This window comes from Cryptomeria japonica, chromosome 10 (assembly GCF_030272615.1).
Source record: "Cryptomeria japonica chromosome 10, Sugi_1.0, whole genome shotgun sequence".
Taxonomy (NCBI): Eukaryota; Viridiplantae; Streptophyta; class Pinopsida; order Cupressales; family Cupressaceae; genus Cryptomeria; species Cryptomeria japonica.
In genome coordinates, this window is record NC_081414.1 from 614,858,698 (window position 1) to 614,871,161 (window position 12,464).

At 34.7% G+C, this 12,464-nt stretch overlaps 1 protein-coding gene across 1 annotated transcript; it reads right to left on the reverse strand.

Moving 5' to 3' along the window:
* Positions 1 to 904: 904 nt before the first annotated feature.
* Positions 905 to 2,701, reverse strand: LOC131859100 (uncharacterized). The gene is made up of 2 exons (XM_059212633.1): positions 1,924 to 2,701; positions 905 to 1,833 (listed from the first exon to the last, which is right to left on the reverse strand). Exons 1-2 carry the CDS (start codon positions 2,699 to 2,701, stop codon positions 905 to 907), a joined length of 1,707 nt encoding a protein of 568 aa, XP_059068616.1.
* Positions 2,702 to 12,464: the final 9,763 nt, after the last annotated feature.

A 12,464-nucleotide genomic window follows, 5' to 3' on the forward strand; every position in this document is an offset into this window, starting at 1 on the left:
GGTGATACATTGACATCCAAGTGGACACCCATTTTGTACGTATATTATCTGACATCTTCCTGACATGCATGCAAATTATTATTGGCTCTTAAATTACTATTAAATTGCTCAAGGAATATACTTTCCAATTTAAATAGAAAATCACATAAAGGGTAATAAACATTAAGCAAATGAATGTTATTAAAGTACCTAAAATATATATTCATACATTTTTAGTCAAAGAGATATACGTACATACATTGTTTTCTAGGTTAGTATATTAAACACAAGGAGGACCATAACAATTCATACATGTACGAATTTTCTTTACCATGATGATATAAAAAATGATGCAAGATTATATTAGGTGCATCTAAGAAATATGGCTGTCAAAAGGAAATCTCCTTCACATTTCAAATGAAATTTATACTGGATATGGAAATAAATAAATAAATGGCTTGTTTAAATTTATGTAACATTAACTGATAATTTATATTTGTTTATTTAATAGATATTGTGGAAGCATTTAGTGGTGTATAAAATGTTAACAATTATTTGTTGTGGGCAGACATAACACAAGTATTAGAGCCATGGAAGCAAATTTGATCAAAAAAATATATACACAAATTTAATCTCCTACAAATTTGAGTTTATTTTATTTAGCCTTATTTTTGGAAAGTTGTCTACCCTTTTTTATTTTCTCATAATGAATGGTAATATTATTTTAAAGCCCTCTAGAGATTTGTATGGAAACAAAAAACCTTTCATTGATTGAATTCATGTAATAATTCTTATCATTTATAATTATTGAGTAGACATTGTGAAAGCATATATGATATATTAAATATTAGAAATAATTATAGTGGCAATAAAGAACAGAGGTGTCAAAGACAATAAAAAAAAATTCAACAAAAAATATATTACATCAATTATCTTCCAAAAGTTTGAGCCTATTTTCCTCAGCCTTGCGCTTCGCAAGTTGTCTACCCTTTTTCATTTTCTCATAACGATCATATGTAAATGGTGGCATTATTCTCAAACCCTCTAGAGATTTTACACGAGATACTACAACAAATGTCAATCCAGTTCTTTCTCTTGGTCCTATATCGATAGTTACTTTTGGAAGAGTCAATCCTTGAGATTTATGTATAGTCAATGCCCATGCCAATCTCAATGGTAGCTGAAGTGTTCTGCCCTTTTGTATTGGTGTTATTGGAATTGTATTTGGATGATGATCTTCAAATGGTAATCCTGAGTAATGATCAAATTCAACCATCACATATGTCGGTGGGTCAGGTGGAGCACTTCCTGGCTTGTAGACAATCTTTTGAACATATCCCAAAGCTCCATTTACAAGACCTGCTTGTATCCAAAGGTTTGAAGTTAGCATGACCCTTGAATTCTTACTGATCAATAACTCTAGATCAAGTTCACCAGTTGAGAAATCTTCTGCTATATTAACACTTCCTGCTTTTGTTGCAACACTTCGTGCAACGGGATGCCTCAATGAATATAACATTTTTTTATTATGACTATGAACATTGTTATTTGTGGAGAACAAATGGACAGTATTTTCAAATTCAGAATTACTTGCAACATCTATGTTAGTAGGGGTTCTCATCATTAGTAGCTTCCAATCATCAATTTGAGGGTTTGCATCTCTTAGATTTGTCAAAAGTTGACGAAATCTTTGTTGCTGAATATTTTCTCCATCTTGTCTGAATATTTTATCTAAAGTAACCACAATTTTGAATTCCTCCCATAGTAGCTTTGCCCGTCTATTACTGGCATATGCAGGTCTATCATTAACCGGAGGCAATTGACCCAAATCTCCTACCAAAATCATAGATATACCTGAAAGATAATTGAAAATAATTATTTTTAAAATATATAATATTGTTATTGAAATTTATTTTTCCTCATTAGTCAAAATTAAATGCATACCTGCAAAACTTAGGTGTGCACTTTGTGGGTATGCTTGTCGGAGTCGAGAATCTATGTTTTCCAACATGTTTTGACCAATGAAGCTCATTTCATCAATCAAAATGTACTTGATATGCGCCATTTCTTCTTGAAAAATGGCAATTCTTGTTCCTTGTAGTTGAGTGAAATCTTGTATTGGGATTCTCAATTTGGAGTGAACTGTAGAGGCCCCTATATTGAACGTTGCAACTCCTGTTGGTGCGAGTAATAGAAGGGGAGAACGAGATGGCATTGCAGCATTTTCAAGAGCTTGACTGATGGCACCAATTAAATATGACTTTCCTGTACCTGTTGTTCCCTGAATTATCATGAACAATGGCACTTTATTTTGACTCCTCTGATAGTGTGTCATAATTATATCAACTGCCTTTTTTTGCTTATCACTGAGGGTCATGTAGTTGATGCATTGGGGTATATCATCATATATAAGACATCCATGATCCTTCATGTTAGTTATGAAACTGATTGCTGTAGTTGTGTACTCTTCACCTTGATAATCAGTAGACCAATTTGTATGTCTATCAATGTCTCTTCTCCCCAACATATCTATTTCTGAAAATTGTATATTTTGACCATGATGTAGCCTAGATATAATTTCCCATTCATGCTCTGTGGTATTTCTCTGAATAGCTTCATTCTCTTCAATTTCTGAATCAGTATTAGCCTCTGCACTTTCAATACTTGTTATTCGTTCGACATGCCAAGGATTGTAGGTAAATGACTCCCAATTTGCTATCATAGAGTCATCATCATGACCAATATCCCTTTCTATGTCACGAAATGGTTTTTAGAGTAATAACTCTGATAAACAAAAGTCAATCCATTTATTTGACTCATGTGGAGGAAGAGATACAAACCTAGGAAAAACTCTAACAATTGCTGCTCTTTCCCTTGGTTCCCATTTGTTGTCTCGTTTTCTTTTAGGATTATATATCCATGATCTAGCTGCATCAATTAATGTGACACCTTCCATACAAAGAGGCCTTGTTTTATATCCATCAATGAAAGATTTTGTCTACTCTTCATTATTCTCTTCATCATTTATAGTTACAGGTTTGAACACCTCACGTGAGACATTTAGATTAACAAATCTTCTGCTACTCTCTACTAATGGAAGTTCTAACAACATGTGACATGTTTCTTGAGCACCAATGTCCCTTTCAATAATTGTTTTAGTCAAAAGCCTTCTATATGCTCGAGCAGCTAAATCATTAGGGTCTTCCATGTTGGAGAGGCGCATCAACATCTGGTGATATGTTTCAGAGCTTTTCTCTGCTTTCGCTGCATACTTGGCAATATATTTGACTACTGCATGTTTGGAAAGAACAGGTTGCCAATCTATATTTGCTCTCCATAATTGCAATATGTGACGATTATGTGAATTCACCCTATCATCATTTCTTGCAGGTTCAAATTTTTTTTCACCTATTTCTATATCTTCATATAATTTGGACCCACTGAGATTCAAAGGCCAAGGAGCATTATACCTATAAAAAATATCAAGACTTGTCATAAATATTTGGTTACTTTTCTTTTGTATAGTATTTAATTCTTATATAAATATTTGATTTGATAAATATTTACCTACAAACCATCTTTCCTCTTTTTTTTCGCAGGCATGCACCCTCCCTACACAATGTATGTCGTTCTACATAGTTAAGGATCTCTTCATAGTCCTTATCAATATCTATCTCTGCAAGTTTTCTTGTATTTTTTAGACATGGATGTAGAGGAAAATTTTGAAATGCCTACAATTTAAAATAAAAACAAATATGTTAGCTACATCATAAGCTATAAAATACTTTATGTCAAACAATAAACCATATATATGTTGAAGTTTTCATAGACTTGCCTATATATTTCGTTGATGTGGATCTTCTCTAGGATTCCATGCATGAACAATGGAATGAAAGTATTTTTCTGCATGTTTTCGTTGCTCTTCATTTGACCAGTCAATATTGTCCATATTGGGTGCTCCATTCATCCATATGAATCCATGCACATGTGGTGACCCCCTATGTTGCCACTCATACCTAGACCAAAAATCTTCAACATTCATTCCTTTTTCTAGGATTTCTTTTCTAAATATTGAATGTCTTAAGTGCATGTAATGTGCAACTATATGGGGGTAGTTGATAACATTCTGCTTTCTCCAATTTTGAGCTTCTCGTGGAGTGGTTGGTGATGTTCCTGGCATTAGTGCATGCAAATCAGGCCAATACATATCTGCTGCACTTAATGTGAAGAATATCGTAGGGGATCCTATTTGATGAAGCATGTCTATTAATTCTGCACGACATTTGGCCCAATATGACCTTGTACCCCTCAATGATGTTCCAAACCGCATCAACCTATCTGCCAAATGGGATTGTGGCATATTTTCCATATGCTGACACAATTCATTGATAGTGATTGGCATGTCATGAAAACCTCATTTTACAAAGATTGCAGATGAATTTTGTGCACGATGTCTCATAATCATGTTCATCATAAAATATTTGAATCTTGGATGTTGACCAAATCGATGATCTCTATACCGCAGTAGATGTTTCACAAATTCATGCAAATGCACTCGCCTCATTCGTGGCTCTAACCAGTCACATCTACCATCAGGAAACAATGTTGGAAATGCCATATCAAGTAATCCCAATGTGACATACTCATTGATAGGAGATGTACCAATTGCTGGCCAATCGATCAATGCTATTTGATTTGTATCAGGATTATTAATCCATGTATGTATTAATTCCATTTCTTTTTGAGCATTAGGTAGTTTAGAAGCCATTGAATTTGTGTGGTCAATTGTATTACCTTGATCTGTTTCCATGATTGGACCCACAAATATGATTTCATTTGCATCAGAATCAAATTCCATATGCACTGTCTTCAATCTGTTGAAAATATTTTCATCAAAATTGCTAGATAGATCATTGAGAGCATTCTCATTAACTATGACATCAGAATAATATTTATCATGCTCAATTTTGTATTTAAGTGCTTTGTACACACGATCCCTATTCACTGTAAAGTTATAATTTGTGCCACGTTGGTCCCTTCTTCGAACAATAATGATTGGCAAATGATCTATTGTATGTGGCAAAATATTTGAAATATGTTCCACATTTTGTGGAAAACTTATTGTGTGTCCTTTGTATTTGTATTGACCACCTGTTGCATGTGTAACTTGTAATATTGGGTTGACACGTGCAATCAACATTTCTTCTACTTGAGTCAAACTTGCAAGCTCTTGTGGTTGTGGCCTGGGATCCATATTGTTTGAAGCTGAAAATCTATTGTTTCCTCTCTCTTGTCTACATCTAGTGCATATAGGACCTTGTGAGCTACGATTTACTTTAATTCCTAGATAACACTCTTGACAAATATAACACATGCTTGGCATTCTAAAGCGATCTAATTGGTGTCGAAATTGCATTTGAAATCTTTGAAAATCAGCTCGAATCATTCCATTTGTATTTTGTCTATTTTGTGCATCACCTTCTACACCCAAATTATTCTCAAATTGACTTCTAGGTCGAGGTGTCTCTGCAACTCGTTCTATTGACCTTGAGCTTTCATTCTGAAGATGACACTCAATATTTTGATTTGATGGTTGATTGTACTGCCCACTTGAATGTGAATCAACCTGTTGCCTTTGGTCTCTTTCAATATGAGAGAGTTGTTGAGATGTTCTTTGATGACTATTTGTAATAATATTAGCTTCCTCTCTATTTAGAAATTCCAACTCTTGTATTGTTACTTCTGCTCGTCTAGCATTTCTTTGTCTTCGAGCTTCACTTTGTCTTCTTCTTTCTTCTTCCCTTTGATCATCTGTCAAACGTTCCCGTTGTCGTCTCCTATATTCTCTTTGATATTCTCTCTGATACTCTCTTCTTTGTGCTCTTTGATATTGCCTCCTCTCCTCTTCCGATTCAAAATTCAATATTGGTTGATCCATAGCTACACAATAAATTATATTTCTAATTTATATAATGTGATAGGATCAGAGTAGAAATGAAGTTTAAAAAAACTGTGAAGAAAAGTAGAATTATTTGTAACAATTGAATATTGGAATTATCTATGTATAGAGAGAATGATTGAACTTGTTATGAGAGTGTATGGTGATAGATACATTATTAACAAATTTCATACACAATTGTTGTTAAATGCATATGGTGGTATGGAATATACAAATAAATTAAAAAAAAAGATGAGAATGTAATAAATTAGAATTTATTAAAAACCAAAATTTCTAAAAATAAAATAGATTATTGTTATAAATTAGAATTTACAATATATTTTAAAAATTATTTCACAAAAAAAAAATTATTGTAAAAAATAGCATACTAACCTGGAAGACAAATTCTCCTGAAAATGTGAAAGTGTTTGCTTGGTGAACAAAAATTTTAATGCCTACACAACATTAAATTAACAAATCTATATCAATATACATTTAATTAAGTGCACCCTATAGTTTTAGAGTTTCATATTAGAATAATGTTCTATCTTTTTATTTGAAATATAATATTCATCTTCAAATTTGAAAGAAAAAGATGTAACTAATAGTAAATTTAGAAAGTAAAATATGAAACAAAATGAAAAGTTTCTATTTTGAACAAATTCTATCTAAATTAACATTTCAAGCAAAAAAATCTATTTTTTCATGATTTCTAAATTTTTTTTAAAATTTAATATTCTAAATTTATTCTATGATATGCAACTTTCTAATTTGAAAAATATTATATTTCCTATAAATTACACCTGTGTAAAAGAAAATGTAAGAAGAATAAGTGCTTCTCATCCATAGCTGTAGTAACAAGTTATAAAGGAAAACAAAAAACTTTCAAACAATGGTCCATGATTTATTAAAAAACAGAGTTTCTAGATATTAGAGAGCATATATAATATGGATTCTACCTAAAAAGCATTGAAAATTAAATTCTGATTCTGCACTGTGCTGATAATGTTTTTAATTCACCTCCCTTAACAAATATTTTATTAAATTCAATTTTTTTCTTAGTTATATAGTGGATCTCTAATGGCCAACTATGACTGGAATTTAACAATTTAATAAATTATTCTGAGAAGCTCATCAGAATTGTTAAAATTTTCAAAATCTCATGGGCTGGTGACAATTATCAAATTTTAAATAAATTACTATCAAATGCCAGGACTCTGACAGAAAATCTGGAAAGAACGGAGAAATTTAAAATATTATCCAAAGACATGGGGGTTCCTGTAGTGGCCTTATCCTTCTCGCTCAAGGACAACACTGAGCACGATGAATATGAAATATCAGATCATCTAAGAAAATATGGGTGGATTGTTCCAGCCTATACAATGGCTCCAGATGCTCAGCACATTACACTTCTGCATGTTGTGGTGAGAGAGGACTTCAACCGAACGCTGGCAGAGCGCCTGGCTGCAGATGTTGACAGAGTATCGAAGGAATTGGAAGAGCTTCCTCCTAAGATAATTCATGCAGTTCAAGGCTTAGCCATTAGTGAAGAAGATAAAAAGGGGCAGCAGGAAAAAGAAGCTATCATAGAGTCGAATGGTGGTGATAGCCATAGTCACAGGCGAAGAAAGGGATGCCATGCCCGCCATCCTCAAAACTCTGGGGACAAAACAAAGGGCATCTGCTAAAACATTTGTTAGTCCTCTTATATGTTCTTATTTTCATGGGGTCCTTTGTGTTTGCTGAATAAATGTTTCCTATTACTGTAAACTAAATGCGTGTGTTTTCATTTCTTTGAAGTTTTGTAGGGGTGCAAAGTTTTTCAATGCATTTTTAAACATGTTAATATGTAGGAGTGCGCAATTTTACTGTTGGTCAGTAGCTATGAATCATGATTTTTTCATCCTATATTGAATCAGCTTCGCAGTTTTACTGTTGGTCGGAGAAGAAGAAGAAGCAATAGCAGTTGGGAGGTTTGGCATAGTTAAGCTTGCAAAGGTCTCTAGTTTGAAACCCAGCAACACCAGTAGACTCTAGGAACAACAAAAGCCAAAAAAAATTCGTACAAAAATTTCAGTCATATTTTTATGAATACGTGTCAGTGTTTCTATTTAGAAGAGCATAATTCATCTTTGAGAAAGTGCTTTACTGCGCCACAAGTCTTTTAAAGCCAAAATAACCTTGATGAACTGTACAAATGGAAGAGCTTCTCAACAAAATCCAGAGAACTATAAAAAGCGCGGAAAGCTTCTTCTTTCTGAATAAAGCGTTTTTTCCTCGTATGTTAATGTTTTCTTTTAGGATGCGTTATAGTGTTGTGAGAGTTTTCTAAATAAATCAGTTTACAAACAAAATAATAGCAGATTTGGATACAGAGATTTTAGTTTTGCATGCACTGAAAATTCCCTTCTAAGCTTCTACAATATAGAGCATTTGAGAGAGTGCATATCTCTAGAAAATGGAATTTTTAAATGGTCATCGAAACTTTTCAACTTTGCTAATAGTTATTGTGCTACTTGCCTCAGTTTTTGTGTTGATTGCACAATGGAGAACAAATTGTCTGTTCAAAGCACCTGGTAATGAACAAAGATAATATTAACATATGCGATTTCTTTTTTCATTTGTACAAGACAATACAATAACATGCAAAATACCTGTAATGAGTCAATTGAATCTGAAGTTGGCAGAGATATTAGATCATAACCGTATGTGCTTGCAATGCTGGTCCGTTAGAAACAAAACACATCAGAGATATACACAATAAACTGAATCACAATAAACTGAATATATGTTCACACAAGGCAGAGGTAATGAAATTGGCCTACAAATAAACTGCCTACAACATTTGTTATTGTTTAAGATTTAAGAAACCCTAACAAACAATATACCACGGACCATTTTTTGGTACAACTACTGAGGGCTTTTTTCGAAAACATATTCTGCCAACATAAAGAGATAAACAATTGAATGCAAGATGTTAACATTGACTAAATAACATCATGAATCAAATTGCCCATCAAAACCAAAGACAACTATAATATATTATGTAGCAATAATATCAAAGTTGAACTTACAGACAAACAAATATAAGCAGATATTACCTAAGCATATCTGTTGTAATCAATGAATTCCTATGTTTTATGAAGAAATCAAATCTGACGAAAATCTGTGTGTGGCATGCAAAAGTGGAAACCTATTGAATAAAAAAGAAAAGTTATTAACAGATCAACAGTTCAAATCCTCGATATGTTTGCCGTCATTTATGAGATAAGTGTGTTACACATGAACTGCAATAAAGAATTCTACAACATTACTGTGCTTCATTTCCATTAAAGCGAATCAAATTTTAGGAGTTCTGTTAGGCCAGCGCGCCCATTAACCTCCCTGAACTCTCACGCCTTTAAGGCTATTCACTTATGAACCCTATTGTTGGCTTCGATTGCCTAGTGCTTTGCTTGATTAACTCTTTCATCAGCCTCATCTATAGCCTCCATAAAGACATTTATGTCATGAAGATAGCAGAGATAAAAAAAATACCCAAATACCCAGACATATAGACATCAATACATGGAAATGTTGGATTAACTGAGCTTATTGCGCTACTACTCATCTAGGTTTTATTCATTCAAAATCGTGCTATTTTGTTGGGCCTATGTTTCACCATTATTGAGGATTAAATCAACTTGTACAGTATACAGACAACATGCAGATACATGAAAGGCAGAGTAAATAACAGATCAAAGTCCAAAAGAACATTGCTCATTATAATTTGAAGACATCTCATATCAGTAACAACTCTCGCCACATGTACGATTTTTATTGTTGCAATTGTGATTTCCTTCATGCCCTGCTAAATCCCCGCATAAGCTTAACATGTCTCCTTCTTGAGAACAATAACTGCAATTTAATTTAATCTGATTTTCTCTATAATTGTGTATCAAGCGCATACAATGGTTTTGGTGAAGCAACATCATATATTTCTTCTTCTCCTTTGCTATACACAAATGACCATGCAACATCAAATTCAGAAGGGATTTTCTGTAATTTTACAGACTTTTCAATTGATCCCAATGAAATAGTAAGAAGCCCACCATCCATAGATTTCTGAGTATGGGTGATGACAATGATTATCATGTCAGGGTAGCAGAAACATGTTTTCTACATAAGGTTTTTAATTGCACGTCAGAAACTTTGATCAATAAGGTATTAAAAACAAAACACATACATTCATTAAGAAGAAAACACATACGCGGTTCTAATGTAGATTGCTGATGAATTTATAGAAGATGGCTAGCAGAATTCACTCCCTTGCATAGCTCAAATCTAATCCAACTATGTTCCAACTTTTTCAATCTAAGAAGAAATTCGCTCAGACCTTGACGTTTCACCAACAATCATTTCGCTTAGATCTGAAATTGATATATTGAAAGCCGATCACTCTTAACATAAGAAATACTAATCGCGCATCAAAGAATGATTGCCTAAATCTCATTTGAAGCGGCAAGATCATTTTTGAATGTAACGTCTCTACAAAGACTCCAACTATTCAATGGCCATTGTTGACGGTGCATTTGGAATGCTTGGAACGGTTACAATGCATGGCCGCAATCAGTTTTCAGTTTTCTTTAGTGTATACACGGATGCCTCCACTCCCCCCTGCTGCGACTGTAGGAACGCCTCTCCGCGTAATAAAAATATTATATATAAATAAATATTATATCCACTTTTCTGCCAACATCATCACTATACTGCCAGCATCATCACTATACTGCCAAGTCAGCATGTCAAATTTTTTTTTAAAACCATTTTTGTTTACGGACAACATTGATCCCATTGTAGATCGCCTCTCGGCGAAATTAGTTATCAAGAAAAAATAAAGTAGAAAGCATTTGATCATTTATACTTTTTTTTATTCTTTTTTTGAAATAGGTGAAAAAAATAAAACATAAAACTCTCTACATTTATATAAATTCTCTCTTTTTAGACGTCTTTGTGATCTACTAACAGTGACTCTAAAATTGTGGCGGCAAATCATACAACGAACCAGGTGGAATTCGAGTTCATTCTACCGCACTTATTTCGTCGGTCAATCAAGTTGAACAAAGGGCCAATTGACAAGCAACATTTTTAAGAAAACAATTATTTTGCAGATGAAAGCTATTATGTGGTCAAAATGGATTGCAATGTGAAGCAATAAGAAAGTGAAAATGACAGGCATAACAAAGGAATGAGTGCGTTCGCCCAGGAGGAACTTGGCATCTGGGTCAGAATCTACCTTCCAATTGCCACCGTCTTCAAATTACCCCTTTTGCTTATTTTCATGGCGGGGGATTTTGTTTCCTTTCACCTCCTTTTATTGCCTCCCACCATTTTTGTCTGAAGTTGGCTGCCACCATTGGAGCCATAGTCGTTTCTGTGAATTACAGATTGGCTCCAGAGTTTCGTCTTCCCGCTGCCTATGATGACTCCATGGAAGTACTTCACTGGCTTCGGTCCTCGCGCTCTCACTCTGACTCCATGGAAGTATTTCACCTGCTTTTATTGCTTCCCACCGTTTCTGTCTGAAGTTGGCTGCCGCCATTGGAGCCATTGTCGTTTCTGTGAATTACAGATTGGCTCCAGAGTTTCGCCTTCTGCCTACGATGACTCCACGGAAGTACTTGACTGGCTTCGATCCTGGCACTCTCACTCTGACCCCTGGTTAAACGCCTATGCCGATTTTGGAAGCTTGTTTCTCGTTGGAGAGAGTTCTGGAGGCAATATTGTGCACCATCTTCTCATGCGAACTGCTTCTGCCACTCATGATAAGGGAAGCTCAGAAGACTCGGACTCAGACTCATGGGACGATGAAGATGAACTCTCTCGGACTCAGACTCATTGGACTGAATGGCAGAAGCAGTTCGCATGAGAAGATTGTGCACAATATTGCCTCCAGAACTCTCTTCAACGAGAAACAAGCTTCTAAAATCGGCATAGGCGTTTAACCAGGGGTCAGAGTGAGAGTGCCAGGATCGAAGCCAGTCAAGTACTTCCGTGGAGTCATCGTAGGCAGAAGGAAGACGAAACGACAATGGCGTAATGGAGCAATAAAAGCAGGTGAAAGGAAACAAAATCCCCCGCCATGGAAATAGAGCACAAGGGGTAATTTAATGGAGACGGTAGCAATTGGAAGGTAGATTCTGACCCAGATGCCAAGTTGCTCGTTTACATCAACATATCAGATGGTGGTCTGTGTGAACGATGGATCCACCGTCGTACAGTTTAAGAGCCTCCGCAAAGTTTTCCACCAGACTTGATACGTTCTTCTCATTTTCTTTTGCTTGTAAGGCCATCTCCATGTTTTCGCCTTTCTATCACTTCAGCCTTTCGAGCACCTCTATTTATCGTCCTACGACTTGCTTATATTAAGCCAAGGGCAGCGCTAGGTATCAGATGAAACCTAATATTCTTTCAAACAAGAAAAATGCGCTAAGAACTCGAAAACGACAGGCATAGCAAATGTATGAGTGGTTCTGCTGAGGAATCAGTGCCCTCTGAAAGCAACAGA

Bases quoted from the DNA above. Each gene is read 5' to 3' on its own strand.
- LOC131859100 (XM_059212633.1), bottom strand. From the start codon at position 2,701: ATGATAGCAAATTGGGAGTCATTTACCTACAATCCTTGGCATGTCGAA. The intron at 1,834-1,923 runs GTATGCATTTAA...ATTATCTTTCAG, and splicing joins TGCACACCTAAGTTTTGCAG to GTATATCTATGATTTTGGTA.